This window comes from Marmota flaviventris, chromosome X (genome assembly GCF_047511675.1).
Source record: "Marmota flaviventris isolate mMarFla1 chromosome X, mMarFla1.hap1, whole genome shotgun sequence".
NCBI classification, from domain to species: domain Eukaryota; kingdom Metazoa; phylum Chordata; class Mammalia; order Rodentia; family Sciuridae; genus Marmota; species Marmota flaviventris.
The window spans coordinates 96,749,402-96,773,213 of record NC_092518.1 but is presented as its reverse complement, the minus strand read 5'-3'; the positions used below and the strand labels follow the sequence as shown (position 1 = coordinate 96,773,213).

General features: G+C 38.1%; 1 protein-coding gene across 1 annotated transcript in view; it reads left to right on the top strand.

The window, feature by feature from the left end:
- The first annotated feature begins 439 nt into the window (after positions 1-439).
- Positions 440-23,812, top strand: part of Lhfpl1 (LHFPL tetraspan subfamily member 1) — a 40,207-nt gene continuing 16,834 nt past the window's right edge. Inside the window, exons 1-2 of the mRNA XM_027933936.2 lie at positions 440-821; positions 11,691-11,789. Of these exons, the coding sequence (XP_027789737.2) occupies positions 440-821; positions 11,691-11,789 (481 nt within the window). The remainder of the gene's footprint in view (positions 822-11,690; positions 11,790-23,812) is intronic.

The window sequence follows — 23,812 nt, the reverse complement described above, 5'->3', positions numbered from 1 at the left end:
TGTTTCCACGCCTGCAGATCTGCAAAGCTGTTCAGCTGGAATTCCCAGGGACTCTTGAGGCAGTTTTGTCTTCCTACAGATTCTCTTCCTACCACTAGGTCTAAGCAGTATGCTACAAGTTATAAGATGATGGATCTGGCTACATTGGGTTGGCAGAGCAGTGACTAATCAGTTCTATGATTATTCCACTGCAGGATAGTGACTACAGAACTCTGAACCAAGCAGAATGAAAGGAAGATGGAAAGCAGGATCCCAAAAGGACCCAAATTGTCTTTGAGAGGCTAATCTCATGCAGAAACAAGGGCCAAGTGGCACATAAATGAACCCCAGGACTGGTCGTTTAGATGAAAAAATCAGCCCGTGGAACCTACATGCTAACTTTTCCATTTGGTGCGGTGACCCAACTGATCTTCCTATCCCTGCAGAGAAACCTGAGACCATGAGGAGCAGCTTGACCTTGGTTGGGACCCTCTGGGCTTTCCTGTCCCTTGTTACTGCTCTGGCCAGTTCTACTAGTTACTTCCTGCCTTACTGGCTCTTTGGATCCCAGTTGGGGAAGCCAGTGTCATTCAGCACATTCCGAAGATGCAACTACCCTGTACGGGGAGAGGGGCACAGTCTGATTATGGTTGAAGAATGTGGGCGCTATGCCAGTTTCAGTGCCATACCAAGTCTGGCCTGGCAGATGTGCACAGTGGTAACAGGTGCTGGCTGTGCTCTGCTGCTCCTGGTGGCACTGGCTGCTGTCTTGGGCTGCTGCATGGAGGAACTCATCTCCAGAATGATGGGACGTTGCATGGGAGCAGCACAGTTTGTAGGAGGTAAGACTGTGTCCATGGGGTTGAGTAAGTAGGAGAGCCTTAGGATGCGAAATTCCACCCACATCTCTTCCACTTTGTCTAACTCTAAGTTATGAATGGTGACTTTTTTGAAATATGTAGTCTAGGAATTCCTAAAGTGCAATATACATCAGGGTTTTATTCACAGAAAAATTGGCTAGTAGGCAGAGTAGATATTTGTTGCATGGCCTTTATTTTTGCACCTTCAGGGTATCCATTTAAGAATATTATCCAGAAGTTGATCTCAAAGTAAAAGAGAGTACAATAGTGGTCCCTAGAGGCCAAGAGGGGGAAGGGGAAGTGAAATACATGGAGGTAAGATAAGTTAAAATATAGTTAGTTAGGAGGAATAAGTTCTAGTGTTCTATATCATCATAGGGTGACTATAGTCTACAATTTATTGTATATCTTATATAGAACTTGAAGAGAAGAGTTTGAAGGCCCTCAACATAAATAAATGTTTAAGGAGATGGAAATGCTAATTTCTCTGATTTGATCATTATATATTGTATACATGTATCAAATTATTACACTGTACCCCATAAATGTATGTAATTATTATGTGTCAAACAAAAACAAAAATAATAACAATGGGCTGGGATTGTAGCTCAGTTTTATAGCACTCTCCTAACAGGTGTAAGGCACTGTGTTCAATTCTCAGCACCACAAAAACAAAATCTAAATAAAATAAAGGTATTGTGTCCATCTATAACTAAACTACTTACCAAACAAACAAAAACAAAAACAAAAAAGCAAAGCAAAAATCCCATTTCATTATGGACTTCACTGATTGGCATAGTTAAATTCACTGAAATAGAATTATTCTCAATGCAAAAAAAATATAAAGAGAATATTATTCACTTCTGTCTTCCATTGACAGCAACACATGCTCTAGTGTTCTTGTTCCAATATGAACTTGATCCTGAAGAACCCTGATTTCTGGTAGTTATCTCAGAGGACAGTGATCTGATAAATACATACACATAGGTACTAATTACTAACAGTCCTCATTAAAGAAATACATCTCTAATTAGTTAAATGCTAAGTGCCAGACACAATGTATGTGACTCCTTTATCCTTGTTGGACGGCCATTCACTAATTCTACTCAGGTTTCTCATGGCCTTGATCCACCCTACAATGTCCTTTCACTTATTCAGTTTCCCCTTAATTTTAGTGCAAATAACCTGAGACACTGGGAATCTGGATGGGCTAGGAAAGAGCAAAATGCCATAATGGCAGACTGCAGGAAGACAATGGGAGACAGTTAATTTAGACCATTTGAGAAGAAATCCCAAATTAGATAGATAAATATATGTGTGCATATTTGTGCTATTTTTAAGCCTAGATGGGGCACTAGGAAAAATCCACTGATAAATTCATTGTTATTTCAGGGTTTTAGAATCATTATCTAATTCATTAACACTATCACCTGTATAAGCACAACAGTATGGATGACTAGAGTCATGAAAGTTGGATTTCACCTCTATTTCTTTTACCACAGTGCTGTATGGCACTTATGGGCAAATGATGTGACTTTTCCTGTGCTTCATTCCCCTCAAATTTATCCCCTTGAAAATTCAGTTCATATCTGTATTTTGTTTCCTTTCTCCAATGATGTCATTCAATTAATTGGCCTTCAAGTGAGATGGTAGTGATGAGCTTAGGCACTGATTCTCACCTGAGGATAGACTTGCATCCTCTCTCCCACGAGAGGACATCTGGTTGGTTAGGCCTAGAGACTTTTTTTTTGTTACCAGTGATTGAACTCAGGGACCCTTAACTATGGAGCCCCATTCCCAGCCCTATTTTATATTTTATTTTGAGTCAGGGCTTCACTAAGTTGTTGAGGTTGGCCTCAAACTTACAATCCTCTTGCCTTATCCTCCTGAAGTCATTGTAATTATAGGTGTGCACCATAGAGCCTAGGTTGGAGATATTCTTGGTTATTGAAATTTGGGAAGGTAGCTCTGACATAAGTGGGTAAAGGCAAAGGAACTGCTCACCGTCCTATAATTCACAAGAGGAAGACACCTCTATACCTCAACAACTAAAAAGCATCCAGTCCCAAATGCTGATAGTGCCAAGACTGAGAAACCCTGGACTAAGATACCATGGTTTCCTGGCCTGCATATGTAAAGCCCCAGATTCTTCTTGTTGCACCACTTGAGGGGATGCTTTCTGGTTCTTTCTTTGAACATACTCTCATTGTAAAAATCTAAAATCTGAATTACCGTTTTAGCTACCCTCATCTCTGAATTTTCCTACATTTTAGTCACTGATGGGTTTTCTAGCCACACTGAAAAGTTTAATTAGAATAATTCCTTTCTTTTCCTTAAAAACCATGGTACCAAACTCAGATGCTAACACTGATATAAGCCAATGATTTTATTTCCCTTGGGGAACTCCCTGGGTACCACATGGAGTGCCACTTTGGGAACTGAATTGGTATCACCTTTCACCTATATTCTTGGGTGTGTTATTGTTAATTGAGCACTTCTATGGAAACATTATTTTAGCAATTGACACTTGACTGACAGGAGAGATAGAATCCTTCCCATCAAAATTATAGCCCCAGGGCCCAGCTCACTGCCTGTCACAGAGCAGGTGTTCAGTTAACTATAAAAAGGATGAATATGTGGCTAAAGAAGTATTTACTGTATGTTGGGGTACACAGGACATGTGAGATCTGGGTTAGTTCATATACTTTTTATTTTTCCAGGCTTCCGTGTAGAGCTATTAATCCCCCAAGCTTTCTTGTCTTCTGACAAGAGAGTGACAACTTGGTCCTGCTTGCCTTTTTGAGAGTTTCCAGTTCTCAAAAGAGAAGGAGGAGGGTCTAAGGGCAGGAATCAGAAGAGCAGTAACAACAGCCTTCATCAGACTCCAAGCATTAATAGCTTACTTTCTCTTGGGGACTTGACTGAAACTTTCATGGAAGAACCCTCATAGTTCTCCATATGATGCATTTTAATTGATCTTACCTCCTAGGTCTAGAAACTCAAAGGGAATTATTGAAGCAGGGACTTGGACATTCCTAGAGGATAAGTGGGACAGAAGTTTGACTGAGGGGCAGGTGTCATACAGAAGAAGTCAAAATATGAATTCTATTTTCATGTCAAATGATTCTGCCATTCTATATTTCCCAAAACCCTCATGAGTAGGAACTTGGTCATGGTGTTCACATTTTGATGAGTGTCTTTTACATTCAAGATTAAAGTATCACTTGACAGTAGTCCTACGAAGGGTCAAGAACAAGGCTAGACTACCAGGTTAATGTCAGGCAAGGGAATAATATTGGGCCAGATTGCTAGACTTCTATAGCTACCCTATCTGAAACACTGGCCAATGTTAACAGCCATCCTGCCTCTTTTTTAAAGACTGGTGGCTGTCAAGGTTATATCAAATGTGAAGGAATGGTGAAGACTGCTTGGATGTACCATATTTTCTAGGATCTCCTTGGCACATGACCATTACCTATTGCTCTTCACAGATCTTGGATCTAATTTTCAGAGATGGGTTTTGCCAGTGGCAGGAAGTCAAACCTGGGCAGCATTTGGAACTCCATGGATAAAAGACACAAGAGAAAGAGCTCTGGGGGTTAAGTTTATGTTTGTTGTTCAGATGAGGGGAATTGATTTTGTTGCTCTGGGCCTGGCTGCTTCTCGGCAGCTAGTGCATTAACCGAAATACATCAGGGGAGGAGCCAATTTGTTGCAGGTCTGGATTATCTCTGCCAGACCCCAAACCACTGAAGAACTGGAGTATCCATTAAGAACTACCTCCTCCCCCTGCCTGACTCTTGTTCCCGGGTCTGGCGGCTGCCCACAGAGATGAGTGGTGGGAAGTGGGAGAGACAGGAAGAAATAAAGAGCTGCTGGCTTGAGTCATACTCAGCAAGGTGACCTGATGGGGCCCTTGGGTCCCATTTGCTCCACCTGCAGCTGATCCGGCTGAACAAGCTTAGGGTCCAGAGAGCCTTCCACTGGGACCTTTGTGCCCTGCTCTGACCAGTGAAGGAAACATCTGGCCAGGAGATTATTTCAACACTGGGGATGCTGAGCTTTCCAACCAGATGGCTCCCCTGGTCCCTGAGAACATGGTCATTATTCACATTCCCCTGTGTATGCATATGCATGATGCTTGTGAATTATCCTCTATCTTCAGTGAGAGTTAAACCAAGAAGGAATAGGTGAGAAGTAAATATAAGGAACTTCTTGGCAGGAAAAAAGTGTAAGATCTTGGATTGGGTTACTCAAGGGAGGCCAAGAATCTTTCTAGAGCAGAGAATGTATCAAAATCATCAAGAGTGCTTAAAAGAATGTGAACTCCCTAATTTCCATTCTTATATTCACAGCAACAGGTGGAAGGCTGCATGTTTGGAAAAATGTCCCCAGTGACTCTGGTGTATGTGCCGTGTTTCCTTTCCCCAACCCAAAGGCAGATCACTACCCTGGATATTTTTTGTTTGTTAAGGGGACAGTATGTTACATACCCAGACAGAGAGGGATGATTTCTGTATGTAAGATCCTAATGCTACATGCTACAGGCTGAAAGAAAGTTGCCACTGGAAACAAATCACTGAAAACTTGATTTTCAAAAAGTTGCCATCTTTCTAAAAACTATAATGTTTCAACACATGTATAAATTGTGTAATTATGAAATAAGGCTAATTAGCATGTATATAACCTCAAACATTTATCATTTCTTTGTGAAGGGAGCATTCAAAATCCACTTTTCTAGCTGTTTCGAAATATAAAATGGTTATAGTTATTATACTCATTGTTAACTATATTCACCCTGCTGTGCAACAGAATGCCAGAACTTATTCCTCTAATCTAATAATAACTTTGCACCCATTTATTATTTGTTAATTTTAAAATTTATCCTCATCAGGATGGTGGCACTTGCCTGTAATTCTAGTGGCTCAGGAGGCTGGGGGCAGGAGGATCACAGGTTCCAAGCCAGCCTCAGAAACTTAACAAGGGCCTAAGCAACTCAGCAAGACCCTGGTCTCTAAATAAAATATAAAAATTGGCTGGGGATATGCCTCAGTGTTTCCTAGAAAGTTTTCCAAAATTTTACCAGGTATTATGTCATTTATCCTTACTATACTGAGCAAGTGGCTTTCTGTTTTAGAAATGACATTTGAGGAAGACTTACATAGCAAATTGGAACAGAGCAGAAAATATTGTCCTGAGCTTCTGACTCTCAGTTTTAAGCTTTATGCACACTGGTGCTCTTGATTTTTCTTCTTTCCTTTCAGGAAGAACTCCTATCTCAGTGATTTTTGGAGTGGTTCTTGAACCACTTGTATAAGAATTACCTGTAGAGCCAGTGCAGATTCCTTAGTGTTTTGACATAGGATAGAGGCCTGCCAATCTACATTTTACACATCCTGATTTGATTTTGAAAATATAGTATGAAACAATTCAGATGTATACATTTGCTTAGCTTAAAAAAATAGAATATTGCCAATAAAGTTGAAGCCTTTTCATACTCTCATCACATTCCCTGGTCCCCATAGCAAAGGTAACTTACTGTCTCATATTTCTTATTTATCATTTCCCAACATGATTTTAGTACACACTAAAATTTAAGAAACTTTGTTCAATTTTGTTTATGGTGTTGCTTCTTTCCAGAATTCTCTTTTCTTACATCTCTGCCTATAAATAGTTACCAATCTCTCAAAGGCCAGGTTCCATGCAGTCATTCTGTGAAGCCTCCATTGATTTACTTTTGACATCTCTAGTAGGTGTGAACTCTCTGAGAGGGAATATGGAATCAAATGAATAGGAGAGGTGAGTGGGGGAGTTTCCTGGGAAGGGAAAGCTGAGATACAGTTAGAGGGCAGGTTGTAAATTTTCCAGAGTTATATTTATTTATATTGAAGTTGCTATAAGTGCTATAAACTGAGAAAATTAATAAGAAATTAATCCACACTAGGCTTCTGTTCAGAGTAGTAAATTCAAACTACCTAATGAAAATGTTTGGAAAGGAGAATTGGCAGCCATGCAGAATAGGGAATGTGGAGATAGAAGGAGAGTGTAACAAAATAGCTGTTCACTCAACAGTTGTACTTGTGAATGGGGAGCAAGACAAAGGGGGCTGGTAATACCCAGCAAGGAAGCTAGTACTGTCTGGAGATATGGATCTGATTGAGAATGTGCACTTGGGACAGGGTTATACAACTATTAGGATATGAGAAAATAATCATTCTGGGAGCAGAGGGAAGGTTGAGGGCAGCTGGGATATCTGGAGAGAGGCCTCTCAGTTCTGTCTGAGATTTTATACTTGAGGGTATATATTAGTATTGAAGTTGTTGCAAGGGTGAAGCTAAGTAAGTGTCCAACTCAAGTCTCTGTTTGGTCAGGGAAGAGAGTTCAAACTATAGCCACCATATTTGAGAAGGACATCTGGTACATTTTGTGATAGGTGATTCTTACAGAGGAGAGCAAGTTAGAAATGGAAACAAGATGGCAGCCCATTAGATATCTGCGCCTGTACAGTAGGAAAAGAAGTTTGTAGCACACTCTATAGAGCTTTTTTTAACCTTTCTGAGAAGCAGATAAGAATAGAAAAATGCCTAGCTGAGAATATGCACTTGGGACAGACTTCTCGAAGTGTTACGGTTGGAGGGGCAATAAAATTGGGCATGAGTAATGACATGTAAGAGAAGAGTGAGCCAAAACTGCAGCTCATATGTGGCAGAACTGGATTTAAACTGGTGTTCTCTGCCACCAGAATTCCCATTCTTAACATTTTTACTGCTGCTTTTCTCAAGTGTTGTTACCAGGACTAGATGCATCAGTATCATAGAGTACTTTTTAAAAAAAATATTTATTTTTCTGTTGTAATATTTTCTTTATATGTGGTGCTGAGGATCGAACCCAGGGCCCTGCACGTTCTAGGCAAGCACTCTACCGCTGAGCCACAACCCCAGCCTCCCTGAAGAGTACTTTTAAAATGCATATTACTAGGCCATAGTTACTAAATTAAATACCTGCATTTGAAGTCCAAGTTTGTCCCTACTGTTCCAGAAGGTGGCAGAACCTGGTACTGGCAAATGACTTCCCTGTTGATAGTAGCAGCACATTTTCACAACCCCAAATTGATGAGAAGAACTGTTGGGGACAAACATAATTGAGGATGAATTATCCTGTGAGTTCATTTTTATTTTTAATGTGTCCCCCAAGGCATCATTTTCCAGCTATGATCAAATGTAATGGATTCAGCTGTCAGTTACAAGTCAAATATCCCCATGAAGTATGTTTACAATCCAATGTGCTCACTTGTCTAAAAGGCAGGATGAGGGCATGGGGGTGGTGTGAGGGCAGATTGGGCAGAGTGGGGAGCTATACACACTGGGGCAGGATGCCTGACAGAGAGTTCTGGTCTTTGGCCAGGTAGCTCCGCAAAATTGCAGGAAAATTACTTCAATGAGACATCTTTTGAACTGAGCCCTGCTCAGCTTTTGGCTTTTTAAAATCTGTTATGAAGACAGAGAAGTGAAGAACAAATTAGCACAGGGAATATAGGCAGAAACTGGGAAAGGAGCCTCAGGGAGAGGCAGCTGTTGAATAATAATAAATCTTTGTTGAGTATTTTCCATATAGCAGTCACTTTATGTGCACTAATCTCATTGATTGTTGGAACAGCTGTGTAAGATACAGTACTAATATTGTTTCCATTAAAAATGAGGTAACTAAGGTAGAGAGAGATCAAGTAACTTATCTGAAATCACACAGCCCTTAGGTGGCAGAGCAGGAATTTAAACTTAGTTCTAGGCTGACTCCGGAACCTATTCTCTTAAACCATCATGTTTTGCTGTCTTTTTGGATCTAATACCTGCACAATGCCTTGTGTTAAGAGATAATCTTGCCCAAAGGTAGTCATTACTGGACAACCATCTATAAAAAATGGAGCCTTTAAAGGCTGATAATCTCTCTGATCAGTGAGAAAAAGTGTTGCCAGTAACTGACTATATGATCTAGGGTAAATCACATTCCCTCTCAGGGCCTCAGCATCTACCTCTGTAGATCTGTAATAGGGAAGGAGTAGAGTAGGTCATTACAAAGTTTCTTTCCTCTCTAAGCTTTTATGACTATATCAGATATCTAGGATGATCTTTTAAACACTATGGAAGTCTCTTCAGATGGCTTGCCCCTTGGGGAATGTAGGTTAAGGAAGCTGAATATTCTTTTTTTTTAAAATAGTTTTTAGTTGTCGATAGACCTTTATTTTATTTATTTATATGTGGTGTTGAGAATCGAACCCAGTGCCTCACACATGCCAGGCAAGTGCGCTACCACTGAGCCACAGCCTGAGCCCCAGGAAGCTGAATATTCTGAAACAAATATATTCATTGAGCACATAATATGTACCAGGTGCCAAGGATATAGAATCGAAGATAAATATGGCTCTTGCCTTCAAGGGATACACACTCTAATGAGGAAAACAGATTACAAGCCACTATGAAGAATATACATTACAGGGTATTTTAGTCAGTAGACTAAGCATAGGGTGTTATGGGAATCATGATGAGGAGAATATATCACCTAGGGCATTGGGGATGATGAGGGAATGTTTCAGGGAGGGGTTAATTTCTGACCTGATCTCTGCATGGTGATGCCTGAGGAGCAAAAGAACTAAAGAGGGAGGAAGGTTCCCCCCTGCTGTGCCAAGAAAGGCACTTGGCCAACAGTAGTTCCTGCTTGAGAAGTCAGAGTTCTTGCCAGTCCTGTTGATCTGAAAGTGGAGGTTGGAAAGTAGAGCTGATGTTCTTTTATAAAACTTGTGTTCTTTTCTCCTAGTCTCTGTGGGAAAGCTCAGTCTTTATTTACTCTTCCCACAAAGGGTAGACACGGTGCAGGAAAAGGCTTAGTTTTCTTTTGCAGTTTTGTCTTAACCCATTGTGCATACTCTGGGCTGCCTCCTCATAGCATAGAATTTTAGTTTATATGTGGTGAAAAACGGGGGTATTGTTTTACTGCTGCTGGACAAATTCCAAAGCCTAGAAAAATCTTTGAGCCACCAGTTTCATTTCCTGTAAAGCTATGAGACAGGCAAGAAAGCTTACTAATTTTAAGCTTTCCACTGAAGGGAATTTTAAACCTTCATTGGTCATTCTTTGCAGTTCTAAAACCTTCCTCACTATCATTTAGTTCTCTCCATTTCCCTATTTAAGCCCTCCTCATTTATATTTTAAGGTCCTCCTCTTCTCCCATGGCTTCACTAAGTAGTGAGAAAAACTGCTTGCCATGTGGCACACTAACTTGGAGAGCACTTTGAGATCTTCTTCCTAAAGAACACATCCTGAGGCAAAGAGGCCTTCTGAGCTTCTTAGCATGTAGATGGAATCTACCTCAGTTCAGAAAGAGGTGCAAAGTGAAGCCAACAATCCATGGAACAGCCTGCCTTTCACTCTGCCACTGATCACCAGAGCTGTGGAACCTATAAGAATGCTATTCAGGCATCATCCACCAAGTGCCTGAACTGTGGCAATTCTGCATCCACATTAATGGCAGGTATCCCTGTTGTGTGTTTTGGTATGGCACCCAGTATATTGATCTTACAATTAGACCCTCTTGGTTGCAAATAGTAGAGACTCCTTGATTTGCCTCAATGAAAAGGGAGTTTATTATAACAAGGAAATAAACATTGGAAACCCATCAATAAGGGCTTTTCTTTTCTCTTTTCACGGACAATAAGAAAATTTTCCCATGGTGTGTTTAGTTCATGTCACTTTTCTATTTTAGTCTCCCCCTCTACCCATCAATTTGCTCAGCTGACCCAGAACTGATTTTCACCCATAACTTTGGATTGAATCTGGCTTTAGATTACATGATTCTACCTCTTGGTGTTTCTTTTGCCACTATCTGTTTATTAGCTCACCATCCCTATGTTTCTCAGTTAAAATTTTCAGAAATAAGAATGTAGTCCAGCTCCTCTCTTCATGCCAGACTATAGTGTCACCCATTACTGACCACCCAATGAATTTGGTTGCATTTTTTCATCAGGTGCACATTCTTGACCCAATTTTCTGTGGCTAAAGGCAGAATAGCGTGATAGATTCTAAAATATGAAAATGTTGGCAGTAAAAAAGAGCTATGAGTAAGGCAGTTGCCCTTAGAAGACAGTGTTGCCAAGCAGACCCAGATTTGTGTCTCTGGTTAAAAGAACAAGATTTCCACTAAGATACCACAGAGTTTCTCTGTAGTTTTTAAATGGCCTAAATCAAAGGGGAGTAAAGGCAAGGGACATGATGGAAGATACTAGAAGCCAAAGAATGGAGGGATGCTTGGCTTGAAGCTGATATTATTTTTTGAGGAAGAGGGAGTGTTGTGCCCCGATCAACAGACAAAAATCTTTTCAGTGTGTACGCTCTTCATAGATCTCAGTTTTGACTGCTAATTCTGTGTGACAAAAATTATGACCCACTTATAGCTAGTAGGGTCATAAATGACACTTAAAAAAGGTTTGATTTTAGGAAATAGTATAGTGATCTTTACATTGTTATTTTCTTTAAACCAGACCAACTTAGAACAGGTTGGAGAAGACTTATAAGTTATTTATCAATAGTATTGACTGCAAAATATGTATTGACCTGTCTCAATTTCCAATACTACCCTTCCTTTAGAAGATATCTCCTGAAACGTCTACTGCACTCTACCATCTATGATATGGCAAATAAATCCTTTTGAGTTGGCAGTATCAGAGGAATTTAGAGTAAAAGGAGAAGGGGAAGCTCTGAATGGGGAGGCAGAATTTGAGCTGAGCTCATTCAGGGGGATAATGGGGTAACAGAAAACTTGTTGTATTTTTTGTACCTGTTTTTATGTTTTTCTTTCCAGGACTCCTGATAAGCTCAGGCTGTGCATTATATCCTTTAGGATGGAATAGCCCGGAGATAATGCAAACATGTGGGAATGTCTCCAATCAATTTCAGTTAGGTAAGGTGGCCTGGGCAGAATGGCAGTGATGATTCATGGGAAATCTGTTTTTCTAAAGTGCTTTACCTCTTGGAGGGACCTCTTCTTGGTAGTGGTATATACCTGACTCTCTCATGCTGTTAGCTTACAGAAGGTGGTGGTTTTGCCAGACTTATCTGGCTTTGCTAACTTGCAAGAATTGACTATAAATTCCACTTATTTAAGTATTTTCTACACTGTTTATGTATTTTTGCTCAGAGTTCATTGACAAGTTTTGATAACTTTATTTAAATGGGGATTTAAAATACTTGGAGACTAATGATCTATCATCTTCTGAATAAATCCTAGTTACTATTAATGTTTCTTTCTAGCACTATTTTCCAAATATAAATCCACAGTATCTCTTACCAATCTCCACTGAGGATATAAGAAGAGGTAATTTATTGTACATGAAGCATAAGGAACCCAGATGGTTCCTAATGGCAAAGGCTATTAAATATTAGAATAGGTGACAGATATAACACTCGATCATTTTCTGGTTTGCCAAATCTGAGTATGGCTTAGATTTACAATTATGAATTGGTCATAGATTAGCCTCTCATTGGAACACTTCAAAACATTTCCCCAAACTATCATGATGGAAGAGAGTAGGAGGAGAGATGTCTAGGTTTTCTTGAGTATTGTCAGTTATAGGAAAGGATTTGGGAACAACAAGACCACCCTCTCACACAGAATTTATGCTCTAATACTTCCCTTTCTTTCTATTGCATCAGACTGTTCTAAGTTTTGTCTCACCTCTGTTTGGGAAGGATTGGTTCTCTGTACAAACATTATATGAGGGCATTGTTATACAGAAGATGTGACAAGTTTGGACGCTGGAATGTTCAGTGTTCTTGACACAAGACAGGGCTGACTGGTAAATAAAATAATTCTGCCACAGGAGAAGGAATGATGAAATATTTGGGGCAGTGGTTGAAGAAATTGGAAGCAAGCCACTGGTCCTGCTAGTTGGGCTATGGGAACCTGAACATTTAGCCCACTTTTCCTACTTGGTTATTGGACTTATAATTCTACTTATTAAAAATAATAGATTTATTGATGTATATTTCACATACCATGAAATTCACTCTCTTAAAGTATGTAATCAGTGGTTTTTAGTATATTCCCAAGGTTGTGCAACCATCACCACTATCCAATTCCAGAACATTTTCATCAACACAAAACAAAACCCCTTATCAATTAGCAGTCAGTCCCCATTCCCCTCTGCCCCCATCCTCTGGCAAACACTATCAATATGGATTTATGTATTCTGGACATTTCATTTAAATGAAATCATACAATGTATTTTGTATATCTTTTTTTTTCACTTAGTGTAAAGTTTTCAAAATTAATCCATATTGTAGCATGTGTCTCTATTTCTTTTCATGAATGAATAATATTCTATGTATAGCTGGGCACAGTGGCACATGCCTGTAATCCCAGTGACTCAGAAGCATAGAGCAGGAGGATCATAAATTCAAACCCAGCCTCAGCAATTTAGTGAGGCCTTAAGCAACTTAGTAAGACCCTGTCACAAAATAAAAAATAAAAAGGGCTGGGGACATGACTCGGTGGTGAAGCACACCCAAGTTCAATCCCTGACACAAAAAATTTAAAAATTCTGTGGTGTAACTATAACACACTTCATTTAAACATACTTGGGTTTTCCCACATTTTAGCTATTATAAATAGTATTGCTACTAATATCTTTGTGTATATTTTTATGTGGAAATACATTTTCATTTATTAAAAAGTCTATTATTTACTCTCATTGAATAGTGTTGGTATCCTTGTTGAAAACCAATTACCAATAAATATAGAGGTTTATTATCTCACTCTTGGTTCTATTCCAATGATGTCCATCTATATCCCTATGCTAGTACCACACTGTCTTAATTACCATAGTTTTGTAAGTGCTGAAATTGGAAAGTGTGAGTGATCCTTCTTTTTCAAAATTCTTTTGCTATTTTGGGTCCTTTGGATTTCCATGTGGATTTTTTGTTAATCTTGTCAATTTCTGCATAAAATCCAGCTGATATTTTGCTAGTGTTCAATCTGTACCTTAGTTTGAAGAGTATTGCTATTTTCTGATTTAAGTTTTCCAATCCATGAACATGAGATAACTTTCCATTTATTTAGGCAGTGTTTAGTTCCTTTTAATGATATTTTTCAGTTTTCAGAACACATTTCCATGTCTTTGGTTAAATCTATTCCTAAACATTTTATTGGATTTTAATTTTTTTAAAATTTTTAATGACAAATAATAATTTCATATATTTATGGAGTACCATGTGATGTTATAAATCAGGTGTACATCATAAAGTGATTAAATCAGGCTAATTAACAGAATTATTTTCTTAATTTTATTTCCAGATTGCTTTTTTTTAGTGAATAGAAATTAAAATTGTTTACCTTACTAAACTCTTTTATTAATTCTAATATTTTTTGGTGTATTCCTTAATATTGTTTAAATAGAAACTCATATTACTTGAGAATAGAGAAAGTTTACCTTCTTCCTCTCCACTCTGGATGCTTTTTGTTTCTTTTCCTCTCCTGATTGTCCTGGAGAGAACACCTAGGAAAATGCTAAATAATACTAGTGAGAGTAGAAATCTTTGTCTTAACCCTGGTAGTTAGTACTAACTACCCTTAAGCATTGATACCTTCAATCAAGTTTATGACAAAATTGTTCTTTTTCTTTTTTTTCTTCTTTTTTTTTATTTGTTTGTTTGGTTTTGGTTTTTGTTTTTGCAGTGCTGGGAATCAAACCCAGGAATTAATGCATGCTAGGCAAGTGCTCTACCACTGGGCTATATCACAGCCTTCTCTTTCTGCTTTTACTTGATTTTTTAGTGTCATTTCTCTCTCTATTACTTTCTCCTTCATTAGTTATAATCTGTCCTGTACAATTTGAGCTCCCCTCTCCTCAATGGACTGGATACCATGTTGTTCTGTGAATTCCTAAAAATTGAAGGATTCAATTAGGATTTAGTCTTTGGTGACTATCTTTGAATTCTTTCAACTTCCAAAGTGTCTTTCATCCCTCCAGTACCTTCATTTGCTGATTATAGTTTCCAATTCCATGCCCCTATATTAGCATCTTTCTGATAAATGCTGAAAGGAGTAAAAACCCATGCCATCCTTGATTCTTTTCTGGTAAACTGCCAAAACATACATGACAGTTTCAATTGTAACAGTTGTTCTCTTGCAAAGTGGAGGTGCCAGAAGAAGCAACAAAGCAAGGGATAGAATTAAATAAATTTTTATGGTGCATTAGTAATTCCATACTTAGGAATAACCAAGCTTGGGAATGTCAAGAGTGAAAAATATGGTATTTCTCCCCAGACATTTCTTTAATGTTCTGGGTATTCTGGTAGTGCGTAAGCATCCTTGAAACACCCTAGGTATTGTGTGGTTGGATGACCGAGATAGGGGAAACTTATCCTGAGTGTGTTCCTTTTTCCTTACAAGGCGGCATGTTGAACTGAAAAATCATAGGCCTTAGCATCAAGGACCTTAACTGGTATCCAAGTTATACTACCTAAGCTGTTTTATGGGAGTAAAGTTGTTTTTTTGTGTGTGTCTCAGTTTTCTTCTCTGTAAAATGTGATCAGTAATAATATTGGTTTCAGTATCATTGTTAGAATGGAATAATAAAAGTTGTATTATTAACTACCTAAGGCAGTACAATGTTTGGCTCAAAGAAACTGGCAGCCTTTTTTTAAAAAAAAAAACAAAGTAATGTACAAGGAAATAGATTATCAACTGATAGCATTTACTTTGACTCTACTGTAGACTCCATACACTATTATGTGTTCCTTATTTTGGAAAAGGGAGATGCAAAAAGCCAAAAACACATGGTGCCTTCCAGAGGAACAAAGCTCTTTACCTGACTTGCTTGAAAGAGATGAGGAACTAAGAAGGAGAATAGAGACAGGCATTATCAATCAGTCAGAGGAAGTAAAATAGATTTCTCACCTTGACACTCTGTGTTATGGTTTGAATATGCAGGTGTCCACCCAAAAGCTCCTGTGTTGATGTAAGAACATTCAGAGGAGAAGAGATTGGATTACAAGAACTGTAACCTAATCAGTCCATCCTAGTTTGAATAAACTGACAGGGTGGTAGCTGTAGGTAGGTACGGTGTAGCTGGAGGAGGTGGTTCACTCATGGTGTGCCCTGGAGGGATGGATCTCCCTCATGGCCTCTTCCCCGGTATCCCTCTCTCTACTTCCTGGCTGCCATGAGGGGAGCAGATTCCCTCCATCACGCTCTTCCCCCATCATGTTTTGCCTCACCTTAGGCCCAGAGAAATGAAGTTGGCCATATATGGACTGAGACCTCTGAAACCATGAGTCAAAAATTAATTTTACATCCTTCAAGTTATTCTTTAATTTAATTTATTTTAGTTGTAGATGGACACAATACCTTTATTTTATTTTTATGTGGTGCTGAGGATCGAACCCAGTGCCTTCCACATGTGAGGCAAGCGCTCTACCACTGAGCTACAACCCCAGCCCCTTCAAGTTATTCTTCTCAGGTATTTTGATCACATTGACAGAAAAGCTCACTAAACACTCTAATAAGACTTCCTACATCCTCCAGTTTGAAGGGGTCATATTCATGTTGTCAACTACGCCTCCCTGTGTTTCTATTCTAGTTATACTAAACCAATTGTGTTAGTCAGCTTTCCATTGTTGTGACTAATACCTCAGAAAAATAACTTGGAAGAAGAAGCATTTATTTTGGACTCATGGTTTGAGAGGTTTCAGTACATGGTCAGCTGGTTCCAATGTTTTTGGCCTGAAGTAAGACAGAAAAAAATCATGGTAGAAGGTCCTGGTGGAGGAAAGCTGCTCAGCTTATAATAGTTGGAAAGAATGGGGAAGGGCCAGGAAGAAGATAAACCCTTCCAGGGCAGCACCCCTGTAACCTACTTCCTCTAAGTAGGCCCTATTGTTTACAGTTTTCACCACCTCTGAGTAGTCCATTCAAATTATTGCCCATCAAATGGTTTGATCTACTGATGAGGTTACAGGCCTCATGATCTAATTATTTCCTAAAAGCTTCACCTGTGGACAGTGGTGCAATGGAGACCAAGCCTTTAAGTATATGAGCCTTTTAGGAACATTCCAGATCCAAACTGTAACATGCTATGTGTTTAAGTCCTAATATGAATTATTAAAGATATAATTTATATCAAGGTACTAATCTCGATGCCTGCCATGAATTAAAAATAGCTACAAAGTCTTTGACTCTTTCTCACAGAGAGACCAAATCTTCCTCCCATCCCTGTCACCAGATATGGGCTGGCCTTTAACAACTTTAACTTAATCTAATTAAATCTAATTAGAATTCAGGTTGAGAATCTCTTATCTGAAATTCTTGGAAACAGAAGTGTTTTGATTTTTTCTTGATTTTGGAATGTTTGCATGTATATAATGAGATATCTCCAGGTTGAAACTCAAGTCTAAAAATGAAATTCATCTATGTTCTATATGCACTTTTTATATTTACCCTGAAAGTAATTTTTTTTTACAATATTTTCAGTGTGCTTATATTTTGACTGACTTGTCACATAAGGTCAGGGGTAGAATTTTCCACTTGTTGTATCATGTCAGTGGTCAAAAAGTTTGGATTCTGGAGCATGTTGGTTTTCAAATTTTTGGATTAGTGATGCTCAAACTGTTTTAGACTTATTCGAATTAGCTTCTTTAGAGAAGCTAAGTAGAGTATGGCAGTTGTGATGTCAAGCTTGTTCTAGGCCTACCTTCTACAGAACTTGCACTTTCCGTCTTAGTTTCTTGGAGCTCTGAGCCATCATATGAAATGTCTGGCCATTCTGTTTGATACCTCATAGAAAGTTCTACAGACACCTGAAGACAGAGGAGGCTCAGCTGAGTCCACCTTTATTGCCATTCCTGCCAAGGCAACAGACACATGATTGGAGCTGTCCTGACTCTCCATACCAGCAGTCAGAATACCCCTGAATGACCCCAGTTAATGCCTTAAACTCTATGAATTGCCCAGTTGAGCCCTGGCAAAATTTTGGCCCACAGAATCATTAGATATGATAAAATGATTGTTGTTTTAAGCTGCTATGTTCTGGAGTAGTTTGTTATACAGCAATGAGTAACCAGAAAAACGCCCAAATTTCTTTATATATTTAAGGCTGTTATTTTTATTTTTTCTCTTTTCATATTTTAAGGCTGTTATTTTAATCAAAAGCAGTTCTCATATGTTACAAAATAAAAGAGCACATACATCAAAATTTAAAATGCAAATTCAGACTTTTTCGTGACCTCAACCCCATTCCCTCAAAGGACCATTATGTTTCTTTTGTATTCTCCAGAATGTTTAATAAATATAAAAATATGAGTTTCCAACAGGGATCATAGTACCCACCTAAATATCTAGCTACGTAGCTATCTATACTGTTGTGCACTTTGAGTTTTTCACTTACCCATATCTCTTGAAGAGCTATATATGGATCTTCCTGCTATATTTTAAGTATGCCACATTTTTACATTTTAGAGATAGCATATGCTTCATGAGGGCAGGGATTTTTGTCTGTTTATTGCTGTCTTCCTAGTGCCTGCTTGAACAGTACCAAGTAGTAGGCACTGAATATTTGTTGAATAACTGAATTATATAAATTTAAACCACTCTTCTATTTATGCACATTTAGGCTGCTTCCAGTTATTGGCTTTTCCAAAACATATTTCAGTAAAACACCTTATGTGTATGTCTTAGCATACTAGTATATCTGGATAAGTCCCTAGAAGTAAAATTATTGGGTTAACAGTTACATATATTTTAAATTTCCAAAGGTTACTATGAATGAATTGCCTTCCAAAGAGATTATACCAAGTTATTCTCCAACCACCAGTGTGAGATTGCCCATTGTCCCTCAGACTATTTGATTTGGGGGATAAGCAACATTTTTTATTTTTTTCATTTTGGTATCTTGTTTTAATCTCCATTTCAATAATTATGAAAAAGATTAAGCATCATATCCTTTTCATTGGTCATTTCAAAAATATATTCAATTAAAGCAGCTTAAAAGATAACTCTAATTTACAATTACAATTCTTAAACATTTTTTAACTTTCATCCATTTTTTTCTGGGTGTACTTTAATTTTGAATCCTGAGGACACTGAACAGAATGTTTCTGAGATTTGATTTAGCATGCATTATCTTGAAGTCAGAATCCTTCCTAGTAACTCGTCCACAACTCTCAGACAGGATAACAATCAGAGCACTCCACACTGCTTCTTGTTAAGAGGATATTTGGGTATTTGTCATCTTCCTTCATGTACATAAGGAGGAATGCAAAAGGAGGGGCCAGAAAATGAGAGACCTACTTTATTCTCTTCATTCTTTTTTTTCTGTACCTGAGATAGAAAAGAATAAACATATTAACAATAATAATCAAGATGTTTTTGAGCATTTGCTATATTCCATGCATTATATCACTTAAGCCTTAATGACAGGAAGAGAGGAAATAAGGAACAAAGATTTGAGAAGGTGGTTATTAACTTGTCCATGGGCACAGAGTTTGAACTTCACAGAATTAGGATTTGAACACAAGTTCAGGAGTCTCCATAGCCTAGCTCTTAACCATTACTTAGGTGCCATGATCCTTATGCATTAATAACTTCTATCATTTATTAATCATGCACTTATAGGAATCATGTTAATTACTTTAAAATTATTGCACAATATTTTTAAATGATAAAATTAAGACAATGAACATTCATGTGCCTATCATTAATTAGGTAGCTACTTAATGTCACTCAGTTGGTAACTTAAGAAGTAATACCTTACTAATATGATTGAATCCCTTTGTATTTACTGCCCAAATTATATCTCCCTGCCTTTCCAACAGAGATAATTATTGTCTTGAATTTATAGATCTTTTGTGAATTATACATAATAGTTGGATTCATTATGCCATATTCAAACATGCACATAACATAATTTGATCAATCTTATTCCCTAGTCCTCTTTCCCCTCTCTTGCCTCCCCCTGATTTGCTTGTTCTACTGTAATGATCTCCCTTCTATTACTATACAGGTCTTAAATGTATATACTCAATATGGTGATTATGCACTGAACTTTATATTTATTATCATATTTTATTCTTGAAACAACTTTATGAGTTTGGTTGTATCTACTTGTTTTATCCTGCAAAGAAGAATAAAACCCTCATATACCTGTACTGAAAGTACAAATTAATGGTGTCATTTTAAATTAGTTGACTCCAACCTTTTTACTGCTTGGCATATTTAGCTACACATGTATAAATAGAATGTCTGAATAAAGTGGATCTTAGTTATTATTTAGGATTTTACTGGTTCCTTATCACTCTTCCTCTTAAATATCATAAACCCAAAGCTCCTCCTGCCACCATATTTTTCTATCACAGCGTCTTTTTGGTTTCCTTTGTAGCACTAATCACAATTTGCAACTCTTTGGTTTGATTATTTGATTGCCCATCTCCCTAAAGCTCTATGCTGGCAGAGACTTCATCTATCCTTTCTTAATATTCAAGCAATATTTATTGAATGAATAAATTTGGTCCAACCTCCTCAGTTTAAAGACAAGAAAACGGAGGTCTGGAAAATACTTGTTACAATCATACAGTCTGAGTTTCCTAACTCAGGCAGGTGCTCCTACTCAGGTAGAAGAGACAGGGACCACAATGGTCAACAAAACGGTGGTTTTTCTCATGTTTCCTAATTACAATGTTGATAAGTGCTGTGAAGGAAAAGATGGAGTTATGTGAGAGAGAATAATAGAGGAGCATCTAACTTAAGTTGGGGGAAAATTGTAAGGTGAGTTGTAAAAGAAACCGAAAGTGTAGATAGCCTTAACCAGAAGTGCAAGAAGAAGAGAGTTCCACACAAAGGAGCCAATGTGCTTTCAAGGCCCTAAAGTTGACAAGTACTTTTTGTGTTGGGGAACTGTAAGGCCAGCGTCACTGGAGAAGAGTGATGTTCTCAGAGGCAGAGGCATCAGCTAAAATTTACATGGATTTGTATTTTATCCTAACTACAATGGGAAGCCATTGGATTTTAAGAAGGACAGAGATAGGATATGATTTTTCTTTCAATTAAATTGATCAGAATTCTAAAATCCAAACATCACATTTATTTTATTCTTTTTTATTTGTCCTTTTTAGGTATACATGACAGCAGAGTGTATTTTGACATATTATACATACATGGAGTATAACTTACCATTCTTGTGGGTGTACATGATATAGAGTTTCACTGACTGTGTATTCATATATGAACATAGGAAAGTTATGTCCAATTCATACTAATGTATTTGGCATATAATTTATAATTTAGGGAAATTCCTCTGTTAGGATTGTGAAGTAGTGGGAACTATGGGAGTAGTGGAAAGAGTGGAAATAGGAGGCAGAAGGGAGGCTAGAGCTATGGGCTAGGCATAGAGATGATGAAGGTACAGGGGGCAGTGGAATTGAGTAAAGTAAACTGATTCAAAATACTGTTGACCCTCCACATCCACGGGTTCCACATCCAAAGATTTTACATTTGTGCATTGAATGAACCATGGATTGAAAACATTTCGGGGAAAAAAATTCACCTGTCCTGAACATGTACAAACATTTTTCTTGTCATCATTCCTCAAATAATACAACCCTTTACAGAGCATTTACATTGTATTAGGTATCATAAGTAATCTACAGGTGATTTAAAATATACAGGAGGATGTTCACAAGTTGTATGCAAATACTGACATTTTATGTAAGGGATTTGAGCATCTGTGGATTTTGGTACATGTGGGTAGGGGGTTGCTGGAACCAATCCCCTGTGGATACCAAGGGACAACTATATATTGTAAAAGTGTAATCAATTAGAGAAGGTGATAAGTTAATGAGGATAAGAGAAGAGATATCAAGAAATAAGACTAGAGGAGAAGCAACTGTGGCTGGGAATGGGAAGAGAAAGAAGGAAACTTAGTTTAGATAGGATTTTTCAGATATCTGTTGGAGGAATCCAAGTGGAGGTCAAGCAAGCAGTCTGGAAGTCACTGAAGAGTCCCAAGGAAATTTGGAGTCCTTATTACATAGAGAATACTTAAAAGTTATGGGAATAAATGATTGTGATAATTATAATGTCTATCAGGCATTTTTCAAGTATTTTGAATGTATCATCTCATTTAATCTTCACAGGAACCTAGTAAAACTGTTGCTGTTATCTTTACCTTATGATGAAGAAGATGATTTTATATAGAGAGGTCCAGAGGATTTTAGCTAGGGAAATGATTTAAGTGAGAATAGAAGAAAGATCAGTCCAAGTCACAGGAAATTCCCAACATGTGAAAATTGGGCAATGATATCAAACTCCTATATAGCACTCACTATATATACAAGAAGTCATCACATCTTAGCAACAACCTACAAGGGAAGTATCATTATTGGCCTCTGTCTTAGTTCCTTTTGTGTTGTGATAATAAAATACCTGGCATTGGGTAATGTATAAAGTAGAGATTTACTTGGTCATAATTCTGGTGGCTGGAAAATTTAAACAGCACAGTGTCAGTGTCTGTATCACAACATGATGGAGAAAGTAGAAAGAATTAGTTATGTTATGTGGGGTCATGCATGTAAACAGAAAGCAAGAGTTGGAAGGAGTCAGACTTGCTCTTTTATAACAACTTGCTCTTTTGGGAGCTAATCCATTATTGGGAGACCTGAGACTGTCCTGTGAAACAGCACTAGTCCATTCCTCGGAGTGGAGCCTCATGACCTAATGACCTTCCACAAAACATCACTTTATTGAAGGTTCTACCACCTCAACACTGCCACACTGGGGATAAGCTTCTAGCATATGAACCCTTTGGAGAACAAACCATATTCAAATCACAGAAGTCTCATTTTACAGAAAGTAAAATCAAAGTCAAGAGAGTTTAAGTCATTTGTCTAAGCTCATTCATCTGGTGGAATGGTAGAGCTGAGGATCTAATCCTAAAAGTCTGACTGAAGCAGCACCATTCCACAGAAGTCTCAGCATTGTTGGAAATGTTCTGTGACTTGCTGGCCAATGTGTTGCTAGCCACATGTTGTTGTTGAACAATAGAAATGTAGATGATGGCTGAGGGATTGAATTATGAATTTTAACTTGGTTAAATAAATATATAATTTATTTAACTTAATTTTTTTAAAAAATTTAAATGTAAGAGCCCTGGTGTGACTAGTGACTACCATAGTAGACAGCATGACTTGAGAGTCTGTGCCCTTAGCTTCTCCGCTCCTCTGTAGAGGTTTCCACTAAGGACACTCAGGAGTTTCTGGAGAGACATAAAAAGAAAATCATTTTCAGGTAAGTGGGTGCGACTGGAGAATATCATGCTAAGGGAAATAAGCCAACCCCCAAAACCAAAGGCCGAATGTTTTCTCTGATAAGTGGATGCTGAGCTATAATATGTGTGTTTGTGTGTGTGGGGAGAAATGGAGGAGCTTTGGGTTGTGCAGAGGGGAGTAAGGGAAGGGATAGGGCTGTAGGGATGGGAAGGATGGTGGAATGAGATGGACATTATTACCCTATACCCGTATGATTTCCTGGTGTGACTGCACCATCTTCAGTCAGAGGAAGGAGAAGTAGTGCTCCTTTGTGTACAATGTGTCAAAATGCAGTCTACTATCACGTGTGTCTAATTAGAACAAATGAAAAGAAAAAGATGTGAGGTCACAGAAGCTGAGAAAGAAAGTATGTCAGACAGGGTGTAGTCAATTATGTTTATGCCACAAGTTGCTAGATGAGGATAGAGAAGTTGGAGTTGTCCACACAAAGGTGACCTAGAAGAGCCATTTTACAGGTTTCGATAATGAAGATAATGTGAGATGAGGAAATGAAGGTAGCAGGTGTAGACAATTCTTTCAAAAAGTTTTGCTGTCTGGTTGAGGGTGTAGCTGAGTGTTAGACCAGTTGTCTAGCATGCATGAGGCCTTGGGTTTGATTCTCAGCACCAA